The following is a 24022-nucleotide window of genomic DNA, read 5'->3' as shown; positions in this document are numbered from 1 at the left end:
TACTTGGTAGACAGTTTAGCAGGTAGATTGTCTTGCACAGGGGTCGGCAACCACAACAATCAGCTTTTTTCGAATTCGGTTAAAAAAACGGGTCGATATTTAAAGATGTAAAGAGCCGAAATGCATGTGAATACAATAGAGTCCTTAATCAATAACGTCACGTATTCATGGTTCTTTCGGTAAAGTCACGTAGATAGAAAACTAAAAAGTAATACAAATTAAAATAAAAAGAATACAAATAATAAATTGAAAAGAATTAAAGCAAAAAAAACACGATAAAAATAGTAAAATTACATTCAAAATTAAAATAAATTGAAAAACCCACGACGTTTCGGTCGCAACACAAGCGGTCTTCATCGGGTGGAGAGAAAAGACTTTACCAAAAGAACCAAGAATATTAATTCCTGCAGTCACGAAAGTTATAAGTAACACAAATAACGTCACGAATCAGTCCTTAAAGAGCCACATGTTTGCCCACCGCTGGTCGAGCAGAATATTTTCTTGCTGTGGATTTCACACCTGATGATGATTGCTTGTGTTGCAGTCGAAACGTCGTGATCATTTTTATTGTTTTATATTTATATTATTGTATTATTTCCCTTCTACGTGACTTTACCGAAAGAACCAAGAATAGGAATCCCTGCAATATTGGTTGTTGTTGTCGTTGAGTGAGGTTCGTCTCTCTATTTTCCGCTTTGATGAGTTTGGGCCCCAACGTCCCTGCCGCGGGGCCCCCCACCACGATGGTGGTTGGTGGTGGTGCTGGTGGTGGTTGTTGTTGGTGGTGGTGCTGGTGTTGGTGCTGGTGGTGGTTGTTGTTGGTGGTGGTGCTGGTGGTGGTGCTGGTGGTGGTGCTGGTGGTGTTGCTGGTGGTGGTTGTTGTTGGTGGTGGTGCTGGTGTTGGTGCTGGTGGTGGTGGTGCTGGTGTTGGTGCTGGTGGTGGTTGTTGTTGGTGCTGGTGGTGCTGGTGTTGGTGCTGGTGTTGGTGCTGGTGGTGCTGGTGTTGTTGCTGCTGGTGGTGGTGGTGGTGCTGGTGTTTGTTGTTGTTGGTGCTGCTGGTGGTGGTGGTGCCGGCTCAAGGCTGCAGGGGGCGCAGTGCGACCACCGTCTCCGGGGTCTCACGCGGCCACGGCGCGAGAACCCGCGAGGTCGCGCGGATCCCTCCCGGGGCGCGTGAGACGAGAGGGGCCCACGAGAGGCTCCTCGCTGGCCGGACTCTTCTCGCGGGGCGCGTGAGACGAGAGGGGCCCACGGCGGCCTTCGCGATGAGCGACAACCGGTATCGCAACCCCGCGCTGATGAGGGTGGCCAAGGGCGTCCTCCTGGCCGAGTTGCTGGGCCTGGTCGGGGTTTACTGCCTCTACTTTAAGATGGACGGAAGCCAAGGTGCAGAGGTCGCAAACGTGTTTTGATTCCTTACCCGTACCCGGCCGCACCAGGGTCGCAAACGGGTACCCGTACCCGGCCGTACCCTACCTGTACCCGGCCGGGTACGGGTATCGGGTACCTGATTGCGACCTCTGGGATGAAGCCATGTTGCAGGCGCGAGTGGGTTGATTCTAGGAACGTGAATTGTGAGAAGAGACAAGACGTTGGGAAATGAGTGACAAACAGTTACTCACCAGTGACTCACGGCCTACCCGTACCCGGCCGCACCAGGGTCGCAAACGGGTACCCGTACCCGGCTGGGTACGGGTAGGGTACGGGTATCGGGTACCCGGTTGCGACCTCTGCTAAGGTGAGAGGGGTGAGGGGTCTACAAGAGGCCACGGGGGGCTGTGGCCAGCAAGGTGGCAGTGCTATCGGGGGCGAGGCCCGTGGTGGCGATTCGCTTCGGGATTGTGCCGTGAATGAAAAGCTCTGCGCCCGGTGGGCGTTAGGGGACATTGCAGGGAAATCCATTGCTGTAGTGTCAGTGTGTGCAGTACTGACCGGCATGGTGAAGTATGGTCAAGTATTATCCACGGCCCGCCAGGTGTGGGAAGATTCTCATCCAGCAGTGGATTTGTAAAAGTGCGGTACGCGTACAGGGTGGGTGCTGTTAGTCGTGGAATGAAGGGGACGTCACGATCTCAAGTATCGTTTTGAGGACGTTGAGATTGAGGTTTCGTGGATGAGTGGCGTGAGAATTCCCAGGTCAGGTTGCCGCTTTACATTCAGACATTGATCCTCGCTGTTTGCCTTCGTTTCAGACTTCAGGTACAAGGTGCACAAGAGGGTACCTCTCGTCCTAGAAGGTTGGTATTGTACCCAGTCTTGACAGAAATTGCGCAAAAACAAATACTGTACAATGAATAGTGTGGCATGCGTGTAGCACCGAGTACAGTGCCCGGTCGACATTGGACCAACGTTTCGCACCTCCGATGAGCACGGTCGGCTACGTACGGTGCGAAAGAAGTTCAACATACACGTGTGCTGGCTTGTCGTGGGCTGCACCTCGTGCATCCACTGGGACTTCTCCTCTACATTTCCCATTCCACGACACACTTTAGAGCAGTGGTTCTTCTAAGCCTGGGCTTGCACGCACTCCGTAGCGGTGCGAGATGCCCTTTCTGGGGGTCTGGGGGGTGCGCGAGACATGGCCAGATCCCCCGCCCCCCCAAGGTAAATCGAAACAAATTAAGCAAGGGCACGGAAGTACAACTTCTTTAATGAACGAAACAGGAGGATTTCTTCACAAATCTGGCTGTCCGCCTGATGATGCTAGTTGTAATTACTGGCGAAACGTCGTACTAAGATTGTAAATGTTGTGGCTTGGTTCTCCAACACACCGGTGTGTTGTAGTGGTAACGAATTGGCATGTTTTGTTTACGTGACAAACCTTACTAATTGGCTGTGTCGAATGGTGGCGGGTTTAACGACACATTTATATTTACGCGATCTAACCCCCAAAAAAACTATATTATGGACTACTTTGTTTCATCAAACCTATGTATCTATTAGCATTATACGTTTTTTACGATTGAGAACCAAAGGGGGGTGCAAGGCTGCAGTAAAGGGGAAAAGAACCACTCGATCTTTGCGGCATTTTTCCCAACTGCGCATGCGCGACCATCGGAGAGGGGAGGGAGGGCGGGGGGTGGAGCCACTGAACGGCACGGAGAGTTCATGTGTCCGAGCTTGCGAACTGAGATTTTTCTCGAAAAAAATTCCCAGAATATCTGACGATGCGTGGGATCAAAGTGTGGCATGTGTCAGTGTTCTACTCTTGACATCAACGTTGATGTTTGCAGGGAAACTGTGGTAATTACATTGCAATCATGTCGACTTTCATTTTGACATTAAAGAATGCAGTTATTGTGGATGTAATCTCTGAATGCACAATGGCTTACCAATCTGAACTCTGGTTTGCCCCTCCACCCGTCTTGCATGACAGCAATTCTAATGTCAAACTTATACACGAGCTGTACGTCTAGCTGCAATTACTTCATGCACAACAGAACATACCCATCAGCGTTGTTGGCGAGTATACGAGTAACTAAACAAGCTGACGATGCCTACTTCCTATATTGACCCCTCCACATTCACCATCATTGGCAAGCCTGACTGCTGATGTGATTCTAATTTTCGAAACCCCAAAGTTTTCTATATTCAACGAATGCTGCTGAAAGAAATCCACTCCGAGATGGGGTGTAAAAACATATTTATCTTTTATGGCGGAAAATATATTCGAAGTGTATCGTCTATTTTGCAACTAGTTAAGATCTCAACACTCCTGGAACACGTTCATTGTTTCCCATCAGGTGGATGCTAACTTGTCCCTGTGGATGCTTTGCAGCTTATTACAAATCAAACGAGTGGTCGGGCAAGGAGGGCCAGAGACTGTTGGACCAGTATGCTTGGCTGGAGCAGGGGAAGCGCGACCGCTAAGCCACCCTTACAGATGCACATCCGGACCTTCTCCAGGGCTCACTCTGGCTCCATCGGCCATCCTCCTCGGACACTGGCATTGCCAAACTACGGCTTTCGTGCGGATGTCCCAGTGTCTGCGGATAATGGCGGGCAGCACTTTGAACCACTACGAAGCGGGTGGATCACCCACTTGGCATCTCGCCAGACGCCTTTGCTTGTGGGACAAGTGCCAAGGCAGCTGCTGCTGCTGCTGCATCCCGACATGAAGAGCACGAGTGTACAGCCTTCAGGCCTAGTGTGGCTCCAGGCTTGTTGTGCAGTCTCCAGCCTCACCCATATTGTTCTATCCCTTAATAACGTCCTCCCCTGACGACCAGTACCACCCTGTGTCGTGCCCATCCCGTACAGCAATGGGTCCTCCATGCACAGCATGGGGTTTCCCCATGTCTTAATCGTCTGTGTGCGACTCGTACTAAGATGATACGTAATATTGCGTGCTGTAAATTATAGAATTAAATAAAACACTTGCCTACGTATTGAACTTTTTTTGTAGCTTTTATTCATAAACTTATTTGTGGTCCCCTTTTAGGGAGAAGTTTACAATAGCGCATTTAGCTGTATACATTATAACTGGAGTCCATGCTAAAGATTGCATAGAGCTCTCACCATGGATGGGAAAGCATCGGATGGTTTCCCTGTGCTCAACATACATAAAAGCACCACAAGGTCACCACTCTTACTCTTTAAGGCAGCAGTGGTGCTCCTGGCGAGATACGGCATGGGTTGGAACAAATGGGTCGTGGAGATACTCGTCGGCGCTGCATATTGACATAGAAATACTTAAGCCCACTTCACTTGGCTTCCACGGACTTTAAAACACTCGTACATTTTCTCCCACTTCATGGTTAACGTCGTGCGTTCAGCATTTAGATTTTACCAAACAGTATTTCAGAATAAAAAGCGTGCCTCCTTGAGCTGGGCAGTTGGTGGAGCACGCCTGTAGTCCAGCCCTGTGGAGGCAAGGGTTTGTGGATTGCACAAAATTTGTGAAACTCCGTGTGGGGAAGTGCCAGAAGGCAGTACAGCAATATGAATATTCACCATCTGTTTCCATCTGTATGGGGAGAGTGTTGCCCCCCCCCCCCCAACGCACGAGGTTTTATCCGAGGGCTCTGGCTTCCTCCCACATGTATAATACTCAATTGGCTGAAAAAACATCTTAAAATAAGAACTCAATGCAGGACCCTTGTGACAAACACTCCTACGAATTAGTATGGCTTTCCTTCCCAAGCACTCGCGATAACCAAGATCGTAAGAGTTGCACGTTTATAAATGTACTTACATTCCTGAATGAATAAGTTTATTCTCTGAACTTGGTCATCATCAGCCATGACCTATCCACTGCTGGATGAAGGTCCCCGCAAGTCATTACCATGATCCATCATGGTCTCGTGGTGCAAAAATCCATCTAGCTTCTAGCTTTGGCACACACACAACTCATCCCTCCATTGTGGCGGTCGTACTTTCAGACGTGTCCCCTCCTTTGGTTGGCACTCCATCATCATTCTTTACCATCGGCCATCATCCCTTCTAGCGATGTATCATGGCCAGGCCCACTGGCTTTTCATCAATATGTTTTTAACTTGCAGTTATTCTCCAATCCAAATGTTCTTTCTGTCTCCTGGCAATTCCAAGAAAATACCTCTCCAAGCGTGTTTGAGCACTTCTCATAATCTGAAAAAACGTTAACGACGGTCGAATAATTAATTATTCGGGCGTGCTCACTTGCTTGGTTGTCCTCTAAATTGTCCATTCCATTCTCAATAATTTTCATGCACAATGTATAACCATTTATTATTATTCTTGTATCAGCAAAAACGTATCACCATAACACCCACAAGTCTGGAACGCATATTAACATCTGACCGCAAGCACCGCTACCCCTTTCTCCTCCAAGCAGTGGCGTGGGCCGCGGTCCACTGGTGCTTGCGTGCCGTCTCCCGCAGCAGGAAGGGCAGGTCGCCCTCCCAAAGGAGCGTGAAGTTTGGGGACAGAACCCGCTTAAGCGTCTCTGCGCCACGCACTGGCTTGCCCGACGCATCAGTGTAGCCACCCAGCCACGCCGACTGTGGGCAGACAGACGCAAGCACAGGCCCACAGACAAGATCTCATCGTTATCCAATGGTTGGATTTTGTATTTCAACGTTACGTGTGCAGGGCATGCAGCCAGCCATACCCGAATTAGGTATAAATATGAATTTTAAATCAAGACTACGGGAAACCTCCGCTCTACTTGGTTGAATTATTGGGTAAAACGTTTCAGATAAAAAAGGGGTTGTGGGGTCTGTGCATGTTTTGCTGGCCATCTTCCGATTCATGAGCACTGCTGTGGACCTATCAAGTTGTCCTTGAGAGTATCGGCCTGTTTTGGGTGGTGGCATGGCACAGGACAGCTATCAATTGTGGGCACACCTTTGTGCCTTCATGTGTGACATGTACAGTGTTTTTAAAGTCGCTTATACACATAGGGGAGCTGTTTTTTCGTTACCCAGCCACTATCCTCTTAGAATATTAAAGAGCAAGGCCGTAGCCATGGAGTCAACATTGGGGGGGGGTCAAATCTTCAAGGGTGTCTGGGGGTCCCAACCCAGAAAAATATCTAAATTTGAAAACTAATTTCCTGCCTAAAATATTTAAAAATTCACTAACACATGGGATGGACTTTTTATTTATTTGTTACAATAATGTCTAATAGTGTATTGTATTACATTGCTCTATTTTTACTTTTTTACCATTTCTTGTTTCATTGTATGTAATGTTTGAGATTAGGGATTAATAAAGTACAACCATAACCACAATCATATAAACATAAATCTATGCATTGATTTTTATGCAGACAAGTCCAGACAGATAGTGTGGCCAAGGTTGATCAAATAGTTGTTTTTATTTACATAGCAATTATTTTTTATAGCAATATATTGGGGGGGGACATTGAGCATATTTGAATATTGGGGGGGGGGGGAGGGGATGTGTGTCGTCCCCCCCCAATTTATATTATAATTACGGCCTTGCTAAATAGTATACATATGAGGCTGTCAGTGTGCCTGGGGCATCGTTTGTATTGGATAAACATGCCCATCAGATATTTGGCAGTTGTCCACTTACGCAAACAGATAGACATATCACAGGCTACTGCTAATGAGTAACTCGCTGCACACACACACACAAACATGAATGAGTATCCAGCCTTGACCTGTCCCACGTTCGATGGCAAAAGCGGTGTTGGTGCGTGCCGAGCTGCGTGCTGGGCTGTCTGCATCACGGTGGCCGCTGCGGCGATGCGCACCTTTGGGGTGAAGCTTTCCAGCCAGGTGTACGGCGCCGTGATGACCAGGACTCCTCCCGGCGCCACCAGCCCAGGCACGCGGTTCAAGAAGGCCATTGGGTCAGGCAGGCGGCACAGCAGGTTGGCCGCCAGTACGCAGCCAAAAGTCCCCAGATCGCGGGGGAGGGCGCAGGCGTCGGCTTGCATGAATGAGCAGCGACCACGGTCCTGTATGTATTGCGCAGGTGGCACCAGCAACACCACCGCTGGTTACACGCGCTGACCAAACTCCCCGAGGTGATGGCTCAAGCACCCCCCCCCCCCCTTTCGTGTCAGACTCCTGATGCTGCTTTTGAAAAACATTTTAAATGCGCTCAGCGGGATCATTTAAAACGGCTGTGACAACCACACATTTTGGTGAAGCGTTTAACCGGAGTTTTACCAACTCGGAATCTGCCACCTGCAGGGCGTGTATGGGGGGTGCTTGTCGAGTCCTGTGTGTGCAGTGCGAGTCGTGAAGGGTGTGCCGCTCACGATGTCGGGAGGCACGCGTGCAACCATGTCGATGCAGAGGTCCCCTTCCTCAGTGGCGCTGTAGCGCATGGAGCCAGCATCCTGGAGTTTCTCGCTCGCACGCACGAACCCCTGGCTCAGGTCCACGCCGAGCACCGACTGGAATCGTCGCGTCAGCTCAAACGTGCTCCGGCCCACGGCGCAGCCCACGTCCAGGGCCCGGCTCGGTACAGCAGCCTGCAGGAATCGTGGTAAGCAGGGGATAGCAAATGGCTGGCCCAGGCGTGCATCTCTCGGGCTGAGAATGCACAGCCTGGGTGCCTGACTGAGTTCATGCCTAGGAAGCCTCAATGTATGGTGAGTGGCGCTGTAGTTAGAGCACTTGACACACAAGGGGAAGGTTTTGAGTTCAGATCCTGATTGAGGATCAACTGAACCCTTCATCGCTCTGGGGTGCTAGGGGGGGGGGTATACTTTTTGACCAGGGGATAAGGTCTTCTGAAGGCCTCAGAATACAAAGGTCATTTTCTGTGAAAGTCTGAAATAGACCAGGGCAGTGCTTAATTTCTCACTTCTTGTTTTGCAAAGTCACCCAATAGACGCGAGTAGTGACTAGTAGCCACAGCCAGAGGCATAACTGCACACTGTGCTGGCTGCATGAATCCGGACAGACGTAGCAGTTGAAAACGAGTGTGTGCATTTATTGTGTAAAACACCGATATACACGAGGGACATTGAAACAGGAACGCTTTGGGAATTTTCTAGGTCAGAAGTCCCAAATCTCGCCCGTGCCTACAGACCGCAGGTTTTCACGAGGCTCTGGTGTCCAGGGCAGCGCACGGCGAGAAGGGGGCAGCGCACAGAGAGGAGAAGCGACCGCTCACCTCGGGGCCCAGGCTCTGCTCTATGCACAGGTGGGCGCACCTGGCGGGGAAGTCGAGGGCATCGCGGGGCCCCCCCTCGTGGGGCAGCGCCTCGCTCCCCTGCGCGTAGTGGAAGTGCAAGTACTCGGCAAGCAGGCGCGGGCTTTCGTACACGTTCTCGGGGCCCCGGGCCCTCAGCAGACGCACGAGTCTATGGCCTGCACAGGCCAGGGCCACGGTGCCCGCCAGCACCGCAGCGGCCGTGCGGCGATCGGTCACCCACAGCGACTGCATTGCCTGTGGAAGAGGAGAGGCGATGGCCAAACGCACACGCGGCACGCACACTTGTTTGTAGATTTTACACACGCACACCTTCACCTGTACACAATACACCTGTCCACATCACTACACACACACCTTCACCTGTACACAATACACCTGTCCACATCACTACACACACACCTTCACCTGTACACAATACACCTGTCCACATCACTACACACACACCTTCACCTGTACACAATACACCTATACACATCACTACACACACACCTTCACTCACCTGTACACATCACTACACACACACCTTCACTCACCTGTACACATCACTACACACACACCTTCACCTGTACAGTGCACACACGGAGGAAGAGAGCGAGTTAATATGTACACCGAAATAAAAATTCCTCGTATGTGTACCTCCGATTCGCACGGTTGGCTACATAGGGTGCAAAATAAGTTCAACATCACAGCAACACACCTTCACCTATTCGCAGGAGTACACACACACACTTGCACGTGTACATAGGACAGTACTGTACACACCTACACATATATAAACACACGGATATTTAACTGTATAGTTTACCCACACACGCCTTCCACAACTGTGTAAAGTACACATACATTTACCTGTACAGACACCCGTACACACGCGACCACGTGTACACAATGCACACACCTGGCATATACACACACAGCTTCACCTGGCATGCACACACCAGCTGGCATACACACACAAGACAAAGACAAACAAATAACCCTCACCCACCAGGTAGAGCCTTCGTAGGCTGTTGGGGCAAGTGCTGCTCGCGAGCGTGTAGTCACTGTAGTGTGTGCCAACCACTCCCCTGCCTGCACACGCAACGCACCTTGCTGCACAGAACAGGTGAGAGAGAGGAGAGCTCTGAGATTCGAGGTGAGAAGGGGATGATCCTCCCTCCCCTGGCAACTTCGGCGGCGGTGCTTTTAGCGATGGTGCTGCTGACAACGACTGAGGCGATTCGATATATCGGGAGTGCTTGCTGGATGTGTGGCGATGGTGCGGACAAGCGGTACCCAGGTAAGCGATGGTTGTTGATGGTTGTTGGTGGTGGTGGTCGTGGTGCCGATGCGGCGAGAGAGCGAAGCGGTCCTTCACGAAGGGCGGAGTCTCGGCGTTGACGCTTCGATGCCTCGCGTTTTATCGCCCGGCGTGGGGGGGTGGTGGTGGTGGTGCAGGGGTGGAGATAGCGAGGGGGAGGGAGCATGGGGACGAGGTGGGGGGTGGGGAAGCACGAGACGAGACGAGGGAGCGGAGTGAGAGGCGAGGAGCGATACGAGGAGCGCCGCTGCCCTCGCGACTGCTGCCCGCCCCGAGACTTCGCGTCCGTCGCCGCGGGTAGAGAACCACGTGGCCGCGTGCCGGGTGCCCCCTCTGCTCCGCAGGGGACTGAGCGCCCTGTGCAGGGGGCCCCATGGTAGGGTCCGCTCGGGGGGAGGAGGAGATGGGGGGGAGCAGGGGAGGAGGAGGGGGGGAGGAGGGGGGGAGGAGGAGGGGGGGAGGAGGGGGGGAGGAGGGGGGGAGGAGGAGGGGGGGAGGAGGAGGGGAGGAGGGGGGGAGGAGGGGGGGGGAGGAGGGGGGGGGAGGAGGGGGGGGAGGAGGGGGGGTGGAGGAGGGGGTGGAGAGGGAGGAGGAGGGGGGGAGGAGGAGGGGAGCGAAGGTCTTCTCCTCCCGGCGAGGGCGACCGTGGGCTGCGTGACGCGCGGTGCGCCGCACGGGTTTCACGCGGGCGGACAGACGGGAGACGCGGGGAGACGGCGGCGGGGGAGACGCGGGGAGGACCGGAGGCAGAGACAGGAGGCAGAGGCAGGAGGAGCGGGCAGGAGGAGCGGGCAGGGCTTGGCTCGAGAGGCAGCAGCTGTCACTCCCCGTCCGCACTCCCTCCCATTGACGCGGAGCCATTGTACGCGGCGTCCCCCCGACAGCACTGAAGCGGTTTGTGTTTGTGGTGTGGTGAGGGTGTGTGGTGAGTGTGTGTGTGTGCTGTGTGTGTGGTGAGGATGTGTGTGTGATGAGGGTGTGTGGTGAGTGTGTGTGGTGCGTATGTGCTGAGGGTGTGTGGTGGGGGAGTGTGTGTGGTGTGTGTGTGTAGTGAGTGTGTGGGTGGTGGGGGTGTGTGTGTGGTGAGGGTGTGTGTGTGGTGTGTGTGTGGTGTGTGTGGTGGGGGTGTGTGTGTGGTGTGTGTGTGTGGTGGGGGTGTGTGTGTGGTGAGGGTGTGTGTGTGGTGTGTGTGTGGTGGGTGTGTGTGTGTGTGTGTGGGGTGTGTGTGATGGGGGTGTGTGTGTGGTGAGTGTGTGTGTGTGTGGTGTGAGTGAGTGTGTGGTGGGGGCGTGTGTGTGGTGGGGGAGTGTGTGTGTGTGGTGGGGGAGTGTGGATGTGTGGGGAGTGTGTGTGTGTGGTGAGGATGTGTGTGTGGTGGGGGAGTGTGTGTGTGGTGTGTGTGGTGAGGGTGTGTGTGTGGTGAGGGTGTGTGTGGTGAGCGTGTGTATGTGGTGAGGGTGTGTGTGTGGTGAGGGTGTGTGTGTGGTGAAGGTGTATGTGCGTGTGTGGTGTGTGTGTGTGGTGAGGATGTGTGTGTGTGTGGTGGGGGAGTGTGGTGATGGTGTGTGTGTGGTGGGGGAGTGTGTGTGGTGGGGGAGTGTGTGTGTGTGTGGGGGAGTGTATGTGTGTGGTGAGGGTGTGTGTGTGTATGGTGAGGGTGTGTGTGTGTGGTCAGGATGTGTGGTGAGGGTGTGTGTGTGTGGTGAGGGTATGTGTGTGGTGGGGGAGTGTGTGTGGTGGGGGAGTGTGTGTGTGTGGTGAGGGTGTGTGGTGGGGGTATGGGTGTGTGGTGAGGTATGCGTGTATGAGGATATTCGCGTGTGTGTAAGGCGAGGGTGTGTGTTTGGTGGACCTGTGGTGAGAGTGTGCGTCTTGTGTGGCTGTGTGGAGAGAGTGTGTGTGTGTGGTGAGGGTGTGTGTGTGTGTGGTGAGGGTGTGTGTGTGGTGAGGGTATGTGCGTGGTGAGAGTGTGTGTGCGTCTTGTGTGGCTGTGTGGAGAGAGTGTGTGTGTGGTGAGGGTGTGTGCGTGGTGAGAGTGTGTGTGTGGTGAGGGGGTGTGTGTGTGTGTGGTGAGGGTGTGTGTGCGTCTTGTGTGGCTGTGTGGAGAGAGTGTGTGTGTGGTGAGGGTGTGTGCGTGGAGAGAGTGTGTGTGTGTGGTGAGGGTGTGTGTGTGTGTGGTGAGGGTGTGTGTGTGTGAGGGTGTGTGCGTGGTGAGAGTGTGTGTGCGTCTTGTGTGGCTGTGTGGAGAGAGTGTGTGTGTGGTGAGGGTGTGCGTGGTGAGAGTGTGTGTGTGGTGAGGGTGTGTGTGTGTGTGGTGAAGGTGTGTGTGCGTCTTGTGTGGCTGTGTGGAGAGAGTGTGTGTGTGGTGAGGGTGTGTGCGTGGAGAGAGTGTGTGTGTGTGGTGAGGGTGTGTGTGTGTGTGGTGAGGGTGTGTGTGTGTGTGGTGAGGGTGTGTGTGTGGTGAGGGTGTGTGTGTGTGTGTGGTGAGGGTGTGTGTGCGTCTTGTCTGGCTGTGTAGTGAGGGTGTTTTGCGTCTTGTAGTCATGGTCTGACTGTGAGTATGTAAGGGAGTGAGGTGTGTGTGTGTAAGGTTGAGAGTGCGTGTAGTGAAAACTACGTGCGTTTGTATGATAATAACTGTGTGTATGTAACTGTGTGTACGGCAACCCGAGTTCGATTCCCGCTCACGGTCAACACCAGTGACGAATATCTGAATCGGCCCTGGGCCTCCCCTAGGTCGACTCAACCTCACATGAGTAGCCAGTGCGGTGTGTAAACATCGCCACCGGGGAGATAAAGGCGGCCGGGCGTGGTGCTGGCCACCCACCCCCTCGTCTGCCGTGCCGGCCTTCATAGGTGCTCGCTAACAGCACTTTCTACAACAGTCTGTTCAGGCTAGACAGGGAATCGTTGTCATTGTATGTGTAGTGGGCGGCTTTGCGTGTTGAGAGCTACATCTGTGTGTCTTTGTGGGAAAGGGTGTACGCGTACACAGCCCTAATGGCTGTGGCGACTTGCACAGTCGCTCCATAAAATCACACAACAAGAGGCCCTTCTCAGACACACAGATTGATGGTCACTGCGTGATTCGGTCCGTCCATCCGTCCGTCTGTCAGCCAGGAGGGCCCGTATTGATGTCCGGGTACCATTACAACATTGCAGGCGAGATGGACACCAGGGCGCCACAATGCCGTTTCTCGTCTTGAGCCCTCGAATCACCGTGGGGAGATGATTAGCTTGGTAGCACTTTGTGTGGCAAATGATACGAGTACGGTACTGCATCTACCCCATGGGCAGTGCCCACCACGGGCAGAAAGCTTCGCGTCTATTCTTGTGTTTTATAGACGTATTTCATATCTATTGTCGTATTCCGTACATGTTTCACATCACATTCGTTTGTATTGCCAGCATTATATTGTCTATTAAACGTACAGGGACGTCGGTGTAAGACGCTGTGCTCATAAACAGGCGACCGCGCTGACCTTGCTATCGCAGCTATTAGTGATCTAGAGCTGAAGTGCTGCAATACAATTATTGGTAACATTTTCCGCCTTGAGTGGGTACTGATAACCCATTTTTTGGAACAATTTGCTAATGGGGCCAATTTAGACTCGCTGCCTTGCTGTGCTCTCTCTCACACACTCCCTCTGAACCCCCCCCCCCCCCCCACGGCTGCCTTGCTGTGCCCGCAGGCGAGGATGGCGACTCCCGAGGGGATCCGCATGCCGGACGGGCACTACGCGGACGGCACGTGGGAGCTCCACGTGCTCGTCACGGACCTGGCGCAGAGGCTGGTGCTGCGAGTCACGGGCGAGCTGCACGTGGGCGGACTCATGCTGCGCCTCGTGGAGATGCTCGGTACGGCAAATCCACACGGCAACCACAATATTTTTCGTGTTCAGTAAAAAAAACGCAACATTTTCACGAGCCGCAATGCATGTGAATACGAGATGGTCCTTCTTCTTGGTTCTTTCGGTAAAGTCACGTAGAAGGGAAGTAATAAAATAATAAAAATAAAACATAATAAAATAATTCTCACGACGTGTCGGCCACAACGCAAGCAGCCATCCTCAGGTTTCGACCACAACGCAAGCAGGACGGCTGCTTGCGTTGTGGCCGAAACGTCGTGAGATTTATTTTATTATGTTTTATTTTTATTATTTTATTACTTCCCTTCTACGTGACTTTACCGAAAGAACCAAGAAGATGAATCCCTGCAGTCACGAAAGCTTTAAATCGAGAGATGGTCCTTGATAAACGTCACGAAGTGGCCCTTAAAGAGCCGCACGCGGCTCCGGAGCCGCAGGTTGCCGACCCCTCAGGCGCGGCCTCCCGGCGCGCACAGGGGCTGGGCGAGAGAGAGTGTGAGAGTGTGCGCAGTCCTCTTGTAATTATTACTCGGTTTGTTTGCGATGGCCTGCGCTGCCGGGATCAGCCCGTGAGTTCAGGGGTCCCCCATGCCCCGTGGCAGGGGGTCATTGACCCTGGGGTTACCCACTCCCACAGCCGAAAGGAGTCCTGGGGTTTGGCCCAATTACTGAAAGTGCCCAGTGCAGCAGTCCGCTCGACCCAGTGGTCAATTAACCCGTAAGCTCAAGGGGGTTGAGTCTGCAGTCACATCCGATGTCGTGTTTACTTAGGGAATCTATCTGGTGGGGGTCAGGGGTCAGCGAGCACAGTACTTTTCCTCTGGATTCCTCTGATTGGCACTTGTCTGCTTGCCTGCTACAACCTTCCAGCCCAGTAGCATAGTTGTCAAGCTCAGGCCGTGCAACCGCCATGGGAACCATGTGCTGGATAGGGCCCAGCATGCTCTCAGATACGATGAGAATTTGGGGGGGAGGAAATTGGACAGGGTGGTGCCTCATTTAATTCCATGCACCAGCGCCTGCGTCAACTGTCGTGGCTCTCGCCCACCTGCTCACCCATCCTCTATCGTCCCTGTGCCCCGTGGCTGCCCAGAGGTGAAGCAGGACTGGTCAGACCACGCGCTGTGGTGGGAGCGTCGCAAGCTTTGGCTGCTCAAGACGCCGTGGACGCTGGACAAGTATGGCGTGCAGGCCGACGCGCAGCTACTCTTCACCCCGCGGCACAAGCTGCTGCGCCTGCAGCTGCCCAACGCCCGTGTCGTGCGCGTGAGATCCAACTTCTCCGACCCCGTCTTCAAGGCGGTGTTCGATATCTGCAGGACCTTCAGTGGGTGCCGGGCGCGGCGGGGGGCGGGGGAGAGGGATACGGGGGCTGGCATGGGGTAGATGAGGTGGGAGTCCCTGTTCTCGGTGTTGTGTGATCCAACGCCAAAGGGGGCCCAAGAGGGTTCTCAAAACATCATGGGATGGCTGTGTGAGCACCTAATAATATAACAGCGCTTTCGAGTCGTAACGCGCCACCGCTGCCACACGGTGTTCGCCAAGAGGAACCACAAATGAGCGGGAAGGTCGCCACGCAGTGATACGGTACCAAAAATTGGTCCAAGCTCGGCGGTCCTCTGCTCGGGTGTTATCGGCCGATTAATGAATGCTTACATGTGGGTGTAAAGCAGAGCACCTGGAGAAAATCCACGCAGTTTTGCTGTACAGCCTTCTGGTATACAAGGGTATGGCTCCTCGATGCCCACGGGAAGTGAGTTTCAAAACCTGTGTGCGGTGATCTGCCAACCCTCGCTGCCTCCATGATGCTGCCCCACAGGCCACGTGCACAGCCACCACCGCGCAGCTTTGACTTAACCAGAGCACAAAAGGACATGCCTGCTGGCACGGGAGCGCTTTCTGCTTCACGAACAAAATTTATTTTTCAGCTTGAGGTTGTGCCTGGTGGATTTTTAGTTTTATTCGGCTCCGGGCTCAACCACCGGTCCAGGGATCGAGATGAGCCCTTACCTATCGTTTGTGTCGGCCCAGCTGGGCAGGAGTTCCACGGGCGTTGTCGTCGTTCGGCCGCACTGCGTCTACAACCAGCGGGGGCAACGCTGCCACAGCTGTAATGGCAAGGTTGGGCTGAGATTGGCAGACCATCACCGACGCCGGCGTGCGTGTTCGTTTTCACAGACATCCGGCACTCGGAGGAGCTTTCCCTCCTCCAGAAGATGTCCGACACGGCCAAAAAGAAGAAGAAGAAAGCAGACGAGAACAACGCTGAGGATGAGGTGGATGCACCGCTCATCACTTCGTCTGCCTCACAACGTGAGTGTGGGTCTATGTGAGTCTATGGGTCTCTATGTGAGTCTAGGGGTCGCTAAGTAAGTGAAGTACAATTCATCACTCACATCAACGATCATCAATGGGCACATCAAAACGCGCGATTGAAGGAGGTTTTCCTAAACGCCATCGAACGTCTTTTCAAAACTCCAGACGCACACGGTTATGAACTCGCGGTCAATGGCTTCTCAAATACATCATACAAAAGAAAGAGCGAGAGAGAGAGTGTGCGATGGCGTCTGTGCGTTTGTGCGTGCACGCTTGCCGTGCCGCGGACAGGCGGTTCGTACCCCAGCCCCGGGCTCTACGGCCACGCGATGACGACGCCCACGTACGACGTGCGCGACGGGAGCCCCGTGTCCCCCACGTGGGTCGGGGACTCCCCGCTCGGGGAGCGCGACCCGGCCTCGCTCGGCACCGCCCTGCCCAGCCCCGCGCCCGACGCCCTCGCCCGCATGTACCGCCCGCTCACCCTCGCGGACAAGGCGCGCACGAACGCAGGGTGAGCCCACGGACCGTGCTCCTCACAGCGTACACCGCACCCCACCCTTACCGCAACCACCATCACCGCACCCCACCCTCACCACACCCCACCCTCACCACGCCCCACCCTCACTGCGCCCCAACCTCACTGCGCCCCAACCTCACCGCGCCCCACCCTTAACGCACCCCACCCTCACCACGCCCCAACCTCACCGCGCCCCACCCTCACCGCGCCCCACCCTCACCGCACCCCACCCTCACCGCACCCCACCCTCACCACACCCCACCCTCACCACGCCCCACCCTCACCGCGCCTCACCCTCACCCCGCCCCACCCTCACGTGCGGGTGCAGGTGGCTGGACTCGTCCGCTTCCCTCATGGAGCAGGGAGTGAAGGAGAACGAAGTCCTGCAGCTGCGCTTCAAGTTCTACAGCTTCTTCGACCTCAACCCCAAGGTGACCCCCGGTTGACCCTCCCGGACCGTGGGCGGAGTCAGGCGTGGGATGCGACACGCATGCGCGTGACATCGCCCGTGAGCATGTGCGCGTGCAAGTTAGGTGCTCGCTCGCAGCACTTGCCCCAACAGTCTGTTCAGGCTATACGGGGATCTTTTTTCTGTTTTTTTGTGCGTGCAGTACGATGCGATCCGCATCAACCAGCTGTACGAGCAAGCCAAGTGGGCGATCCTCCTGGAGGAGGTGGAGTGCACCGACGAGGAGATGATGATGTTCGCCGCCCTGCAGGTGACAAACGAGCAGGCTGAAGCGCTGGCGTGATGGCGATGCGCCGGTGGGGCGGGCGGGCGGGCGGGCGGGTGCAGAGGTAGCGTGGGCCGTGACGCCAGCGCCATGTTTCACCTTGCAGTACCACGTGAACCAGCTGTCGGTGGGAGCCGAGGGGCGGACGGGCCCGCGGGAGAGCGCCGTCGACGAGGTGGACGCCGCTCTCAATGACCTGGAGCTCACGCTGGAGGGCAGCGGCGCCCCGGCCGGCCAGGTCAGACGGGGATTACGTGGGGCGAGGACGCGAAGATCTAGGTCACGCGCGACACCGCACTGCGTCCACCACTTGCTCCTTGCACCCACGCTCACGCCGCACCCGTCCGTGCGTCCGAGCATGCGTGCATCTCTCCGCTTGTAACGACTCCGCGCCGCGCGTGTGTTCACAGCGCGACATCACCCGTATCCCCGAGCTGGCGGACTTCCTGAAGGTGTTCCGGTGAGTCAGCAGGTGGTGTGGCAGGGCACTCGTGTGGTGGTGATGGTGGGTAGCTGATACTGGCTATGTGATGGGTGTGGTATCTGACCATGGGGTGTCGTGGCCAGCACCGGCTGTGCGGCGGTAGTCCTCTGGACGTGCTTGACGGATCCCGTGCGCTGTCGCCCAGGCCCAAGAAGCTGACGCTGAAGGGACACAAGACCTACTGGGTGGTGTTCAAGGACACCTGCGTGTCGTGCTACCGCACCAAAGACGACCCGCATCCCGCTCAGCAGATGAACCTCCGAGGTGCGGCCCCCCTCACCGGCCCCCCTCACTTACCGCGCCCCTCATTGTGCCGGCGCGTGGGCGCGCGGCGTTGATGTAGGTGCCGCGGTGTGTGTGTGTGTGCGCAGGCTGCGAGGTGGTGCCGGACGTCAACATTTCGGCGCAGAAGTTTAACATCAAGCTGCTGGTGCCTACGCCAGAGGGCATGACGGAGGTGTGGCTGCGATGTGAGAACGTGAGTGCACCGCAGCCGGCTGCAGTCGCCCTCAGTTTCCAGACAAAAATTTTGCAACACATTTGTGTAAATAACCGATATTTATGATGGAATATGTAGATATATATGGCTGTGAAGCATCACAGCTGCCCGTGGCCACGCACGTTTTATTCGGAAACCGGCGGCTTTGGGTCAAGGGCAGAGATCGCAAACGGGTTTTGATTCCTTACCCGTACGCGGCCGCACCAGGGTCGCAAATGGGTACCCGTATCCGTACCCAGCTGGGTACGGGTAGCCGTTCCCTACCCGTACCCGTACCCTACCCCAAATGAGTGACAAACGGCTACTCACCAGTGACTCATGGCCTACCCGTACCCGTACCCGGCCGCACCAGGATCGCAAACGGCTACCCGTACCCGTACCCGGCCGGGTACGGGTATCGGGTACCCGGTTGCGACCTCTGGTCAAGGGTAACATGGCGCGCAGCAGCGGTGTCTCTCGTGGCCAGACTCCGCTACGCATTGCGTCCCCATGCCCGACCTGTGCGGTCTGCGCTCTGCGGCGGTGCAGGAGAAGCAGTACGCGGCGTGGATGGCGGCGTGCCGGCTGGCCTCCAAGGGCAAGACCATGGCGGACAGCTCCTACAACGCGGAGGTGGCCAGCATCCTCTCCTTCTTGCGGATGCAGGTGCTGTCTCGCCTTGGCGCTCACGTTCTGCGGTTCTCGTCGCTTCCCCCGCACCTCCCACTGGCACGGTTGGCTATGTACGGTGCAAAAGAGGTTCAACGTAGATGCGTCGTCCATAACCGTAACTGACTGTGTGCCACATCGTGCTCACCGCGCTACCTCGTCACACACCAAATCCCGCCGCACCGGCGCAGCCACCCATAAGCTCACCCATTGGCCACACCGAGCCCCGGTGGTGGCTGCCGGCTTCATTCGTGCCAAACCCGTGGCTGGACTGCAGTACGCTGCGGAGAGTGGGACGCAGCCAAAACGTGTGCCCAGTGTCATTTGAAGTTCTACAAAGAGAAAGATCCCCCTTACAGCCTTAACAGACTTTTGAGGCAAGTGCTGTTAGTGAGCACCTAAGAAGGCCTGCACGGTACACGAGGGGGTGGGTGGCCAGCACCACGCCGGACTGCATTTGTCCCCCGAGTGGCGATGTTGACTACACACTGCACCAGTTACACATTTGAGGTTAAGTTAACGCACACGCACACATGCATGCGCACGCACGCTGTCATATTCAGGGGAGAAAGTGCGCTTAATCCTGAGAATATCGTAAATCTTGTCGAGGTTTAATTCCTAGGTTCACATAGCTCACCTTATGCACTGATCATGTAGCCTGGATAGCAGCCTTTTCCTTCCCCCACACCTCCGGCCTCTATTCTTCGTAGCCTTATTATAATTACACTTGTTTACCCAGGAAAGCCTCACTGATGAGTCTCAAGACTGTTTTCCAAGAGGCTCCTGCCAAGGCTTCACATGAGAGGGCAATATTGCTACTGTGTGATCTCAATTCAGTAATTTTCAGGTAATTTTTTATCATTTGGGATATTTGGCCAATACCAGTTACAATGTGTGATTTATTTGTGCTGTTATGGGAGGAAGCTGTCGATTCCAGAGGAAACTCATACAGCACACGGAGAGAGAGAGAGAGCACACAAACTCCACTCACACACCCACACTCTGCAAAACATTGAGAGAACATACAAACAGAAAAGCACCCGAGTCGGGAATCGAACCCAGGCCCTGCTTGCTGTGAGGCATGAGTGTTACCACCGCGCCGCCGCCCTCCTGCCGCCCCTGTAGGTCGTGAGCGGGGACCCGGCGCCGCTGCTCACGCAGGGCTCGGCCGACTTCAACCCCGAGTCGCTCATCTCTCCCCGCTGCCTCAAGAAGCACAAGGCCAAGCAGGTTGGCAGCGCCGCGCGCACGGCGTGGTGGGGGGGGGGGGTGCCCGCGGTGGCCGGGGTGGGCTGCGCGTCCCACTGTGTCGACGAGTGAACTGTGTTTCTTCCTCTCTCGCTCACCTGTCCGCTCGCCCGCCTTCTCGCCCCGCCCTGCACCATCTGCTTATCTGCCCGCTCGCCGACTTGACCGCCCGCCTGCACGCCTGCCCGTCCGATCACCCGTCATCTTGCCCGCTTACTTTGACGACTGCAGCCTGGAACGGTGAGGGACGTGGTAAGTGTATCGGCACTAGAGATGATGATGACGATGATGATGACAACGATGATAAATACTGTGATAAAGAGGTGAATTTCGATTTAAAGCTTTCGGGACTGCAGGGATTCATCTTCTTGGTTCTGTCAGTAAAGTCACGTAGAAGGGAAATAATTAAATAATAATTTGTATTTTATTATGTTTTATTTTTATTATTTTACTATGTCCCTTCTACGTTACTTTACCGAAAGAACCAAGAAGAAATTAGGTGAATGTCATGAAGACGCTAACATTGCCACTACTCACTGTATTCTAATGCAGCTGCATGCACGTGCGTGTTTGCGTGTGTGTTGGCAGAGTGTTTAGTTAACCCATAACACCTCGGTCTGTGCCGTGTCCTCCTGCCAATGAGCCTTTGACACTTCGCGTGACTTCGCGTGCACCTGGCATTGGCACAAGCGCAGCGGCGACGTCACCGTCGCTTAGCAGCGAGCAGCGGCCGTCGTGATCATTGTTGCCGTGGGTGCTCGTGTATGCTTGGTCATGCGTGCGTGTGTATGCAGCTGACGGCGCGGGTGCTGGAGGCTCATCAGAACGTGTCGCACATGAGCCTCGTCGAGGCGAAGATGCGCTTCATCCAAGCGTGGCAGTCGCTGCCGGAATACGGCCTCACGCACTTCCTCATCCGGTGTGTTCCGAGGCTTCGGGCTCACATGACGAGTCACGGCGCGGTGCTGCCGTCGGGCGTGGAGGGCTGTCCCTCTGCGCTTGGCAGTAAAACGGCTGATTGCTGTAGATACCAAAAAACTTGATGTGTCCGTCAGTGCCACTGTGTGGCCTTAAAAGCAACAACATATATATCATAGGTGACATTTCAGCCAATGGCCCTGAGCACATAGATTGGCCAGAGAGATAGAGTGGATCATCCACTCTCTCTTCCACTCTATGTGGAAGGAAACCAGAGCACCTCGAGATAAAATTTAAACTGCGGGAGAATATAGTTGGGGTTGCATAGGGTTCGGTGCGTTCACTGTGGACGCACGCGGGTCATGCATTATGCATGTGGTTGGCGTGTGGTTGGCGTGCGGTGGCAGGGTGCGCGGTAGCCGCCGGGACGAGCTGTTGGGCGTGGCCTACAACCGCCTGATCCGCATGGACGCGCACACGGGCGACGCAATCCGCACGTACCGATTCAGCAACATGAAGCAGTGGAACGTGAACTGGGAGGTCCGGCAGGTACGACGACTGAAGCTTTGGCGAAAGCGAACACTGTGCGTCGCCCCGTGTTGGAAAACGAGGGCGTGCGGTGTCTGCAGCACACATCGAAGTCCCGTCGGCGCTTTGCATTACTAAAGAAAACATGGCAATTTGTTTCTCATTTTCACCCCCCAATTTTATCCCGAATGTGTTATCGGTGTCCAGTCATGAGGCAAGTAAACCGTCCGGATCGCTCGCGCAGCATTGCAAACCTTGGAGTCAGACAATGGCCTGTGAAGCAGATATCACCGAACTACCCCTTGAGATGTCTTCTTGGTTCTTTCGGTAAAGTCACGTAGAATGGAAACAATAAAAATAATAAAATAAAGCATAATAAAATAATTCTCACGACGTTTCGGCTACAACGCAAGCAGCCGTCTTCAGGTAGCCGAAACGTCGTGAGAATTATTTTATTATGCTTTATTTTATTATTTTTATTGTTTCCATTCTACGTGACTTTACCGAAAGAACCAAGAAGATGAATCCCCTGCAGTCACGAAAGCTTTAAATCGAAATTTTACCCCTTGAGATGTCTTCAAGTGACCCTCTGGTCCACACGCAGCAGGGGGCAGCACTTTCCCACCCACCCTACTAAATTGGATTTCCTGTTCGGAGCATGACGGTGAAACCAATATTAACAACAATTTAAGCTGTAGCTCAGCCATATTTTAAGTGCGGAATCTAATTTGAATGTTGTAGATGTTTTCGCTGCAGTCATTGGTGGCCGGGCTGAGACCATCAACTGACCACACTTGAGAACCCGGTTTAATCACGGGCAGCTGAAACCCCGATCGCAACGGTGCTGAATATTAGCGCTCTGACCGCTTGAGCCAGTCGGCCACCTTGGAAACTTACACCTAAGATAATTTGACGGAACCAACGACTTGGTCCAACCTGAGATTCCTGGAGGTTTAGCTCCTAGTGTGGTCGCACATGAGAGTCGTGCCAATGTGGCCACACGGCGCTGCTTTCACCCCCCCCCACCTTCGCTCGCCAGGTGATGGTGGACTTCGACGGCGAAGTGCAGCTGGTGTTCGGCTGCGTCTCCGCCGACTGCAAGGTGGTGCACGAGTTCATTGGAGGCTACATCTTCCTGTCGATGCGAGCCAAGGACCAGGAAGACTCGCTCGACCAGGAGCTCTTCTACAAGCTGACAGGCGGTCGGGAGTGATGGCGCCAGGGAATGCGTGGCCACACGGGGAATGGCGGCCGGGACTCCGGTCGGGACCGACGGTGGCCAGAAGTGGCACGTGACGTGGCCAGGACTCTGGAGTGGCCAGGACTGCGACCGAAAGAGACCGTGACTTGTGTGATGCATCCACCGATCTTAGGTTGCTATCACAAAAATGTGAAAAAAGTGGGCCAAAGTTACTCTTGGTATGTTTAGTTTTGGCCCCAAAGTGTATATACATGTTTAAGTATACGCTAAGCACGTGCCCCTCGTCCATCTGCCGTGTGTGCTGCTGGTGGCCGGTGCGTATTTTATTTCCGCCGTGCACGACCTCGATTCTGAGTCAGGGGGTGGCAGCCCCGAGGTTATTCAGTTTTCCAACTCGATCACAAAATCACACGTTTCGGCAAGAGGCTGCAGCGAGACCTGGCTCGCTCGCCCTCATCCAGCACCCAGCGATCGAAGGCGATTAGCCCCCTGTGGGCTGCGCACCTCGTCGCTGCATCTCCTCCCTCGTGTATCCGAGAAGAAGGCAAGCACGGCTCTGCTTTGCGCACATCAATTGCAGACGAGGCCTGGGCAAGGCCCGATCAAGTTTGATGGGGGACTGGGGCTGTAATAATTTTGAACAGCCCCCCCCTCCTCCTCGTTTACCCAATTCCTTCCATTGACCACCACCCATGCTCAATACCAAATGCTCCATCGTAATCCACCTCTTGTTATTTTAGCTCAAGTAGTTTAAATTGTACTGCTAAATCAAAAGTTAAAACGAAGATTATTTCATCACCGGTCGTGATACACACAGGGATGCGATGCCTTTAATTGACAAACTATACTACAGTTTGTATCGTGGTACTGCAGTGTTGCATTTGAACCGTTATAGAGCAGCATGCGTTGTTTCCCTTGGATTGGAGGTCCCCTCAAAACTCCAAGGCCCCCGGCTGCCGCCCCTAAAGCCCCCGTTGCTAATCCAGCCCCGGCCCCCGGAGGCAAAGCTGGCGGCGAGGACTCAGCACGGGTAGCGTCTGCGACTGGAATTCTTTTTTAATAAACGGGAGGGCAAAAGCACGTGCCGCGTGTCCTCACTGGCGTGGCGCGCACCCGCGTCTCGCCACCCCGGGCGGTAGCG

The 24022-nt window shown here is 54.5% G+C and overlaps 3 protein-coding genes across 6 annotated transcripts; 2 read left to right on the top strand and 1 right to left on the bottom strand.

The window, feature by feature from the left end:
- The first annotated feature begins 1082 nt into the window (after positions 1-1082).
- LOC144728886 (protein CEBPZOS-like) lies at positions 1083-4388 on the top strand. Its single transcript, XM_078608598.1, has 3 exons — positions 1083-1386; positions 2193-2237; positions 3779-4388. Exons 1-3 carry the CDS (start codon positions 1266-1268, stop codon positions 3868-3870), a joined length of 258 nt encoding a protein of 85 aa, XP_078464724.1. The 5' UTR covers positions 1083-1265; the 3' UTR covers positions 3871-4388.
- LOC144728884 (uncharacterized) lies at positions 4389-10036 on the bottom strand. 2 transcript variants are annotated; one of them, XM_078608596.1, is made up of 6 exons: positions 9892-10036; positions 9605-9708; positions 8575-8850; positions 7712-7927; positions 7199-7405; positions 4389-5978 (listed from the first exon to the last, which is right to left on the bottom strand). In XM_078608596.1, exons 3-6 carry the CDS (start codon positions 8845-8847, stop codon positions 5790-5792), a joined length of 885 nt encoding a protein of 294 aa, XP_078464722.1. In that variant the 5' UTR covers positions 8848-8850; positions 9605-9708; positions 9892-10036; the 3' UTR covers positions 4389-5789. The 2 variants fall into 2 exon arrangements, with proteins under 2 accessions (XP_078464722.1, XP_078464723.1); XM_078608597.1 differs by having other exon boundaries at positions 9705-10015.
- A 66-nt stretch (positions 10037-10102) lies between these two features.
- LOC144728883 (fermitin family homolog 2-like) lies at positions 10103-23961 on the top strand. 3 transcript variants are annotated; one of them, XM_078608595.1, is made up of 17 exons: positions 10103-10213; positions 13609-13774; positions 14879-15112; positions 15964-16098; positions 16393-16615; positions 16950-17052; positions 17233-17340; positions 17462-17593; positions 17766-17815; positions 17985-18103; positions 18211-18317; positions 18867-18983; positions 20112-20216; positions 20466-20486; positions 21029-21153; positions 21560-21701; positions 22720-23961. In XM_078608595.1, exons 2-17 carry the CDS (start codon positions 13615-13617, stop codon positions 22891-22893), a joined length of 2055 nt encoding a protein of 684 aa, XP_078464721.1. In that variant the 5' UTR covers positions 10103-10213; positions 13609-13614; the 3' UTR covers positions 22894-23961. The 3 variants fall into 3 exon arrangements, with proteins under 3 accessions (XP_078464721.1, XP_078464719.1, XP_078464720.1); XM_078608593.1 differs by having other exon boundaries at positions 10147-10292; XM_078608594.1 differs by lacking the exon at positions 10103-10213 and adding an exon at positions 10560-10810.
- Positions 23962-24022: the final 61 nt, after the last annotated feature.

Source organism: Lampetra planeri, chromosome 30 (genome assembly GCF_965212315.1).
Source record: "Lampetra planeri chromosome 30, kcLamPlan1.2.h2, whole genome shotgun sequence".
NCBI classification, from domain to species: Eukaryota; Metazoa; Chordata; class Hyperoartia; order Petromyzontiformes; family Petromyzontidae; genus Lampetra; species Lampetra planeri.
The sequence above is the reverse complement of the archived record's forward strand: the minus strand, read 5'-3'. Positions and strand labels throughout refer to the sequence as shown.

Bases quoted from the DNA above. Each gene is read 5' to 3' on its own strand.
- LOC144728884 (XM_078608596.1), bottom strand. From the start codon at position 8,847: ATGCAGTCGCTGTGGGTGACCGATCGCCGCACGGCCGCTGCGGTGCTG. The intron at 7,406-7,711 runs GTGAGCGGCACA...CAATACATACAG, and splicing joins CACGCGTGCCTCCCGACATC to GACCGTGGTCGCTGCTCATT. The intron at 5,979-7,198 runs GTGCGCATCGCC...GTCTGCCCACAG, and splicing joins TGGAAAGCTTCACCCCAAAG to TCGGCGTGGCTGGGTGGCTA.
- LOC144728886 (XM_078608598.1), top strand. From the start codon at position 1,266: ATGAGCGACAACCGGTATCGCAACCCCGCGCTGATGAGGGTGGCCAAG. The intron at 1,387-2,192 runs GTGCAGAGGTCG...CCTTCGTTTCAG, and splicing joins TAAGATGGACGGAAGCCAAG to ACTTCAGGTACAAGGTGCAC. The intron at 2,238-3,778 runs GTTGGTATTGTA...GATGCTTTGCAG, and splicing joins GGTACCTCTCGTCCTAGAAG to CTTATTACAAATCAAACGAG.
- LOC144728883 (XM_078608593.1), top strand. The intron at 17,594-17,765 runs GTCAGACGGGGA...GTGTGTTCACAG, and splicing joins GCGGCGCCCCGGCCGGCCAG to CGCGACATCACCCGTATCCC. The intron at 20,487-21,028 runs GTAAGTGTATCG...GTGTGTATGCAG, and splicing joins CTGGAACGGTGAGGGACGTG to CTGACGGCGCGGGTGCTGGA.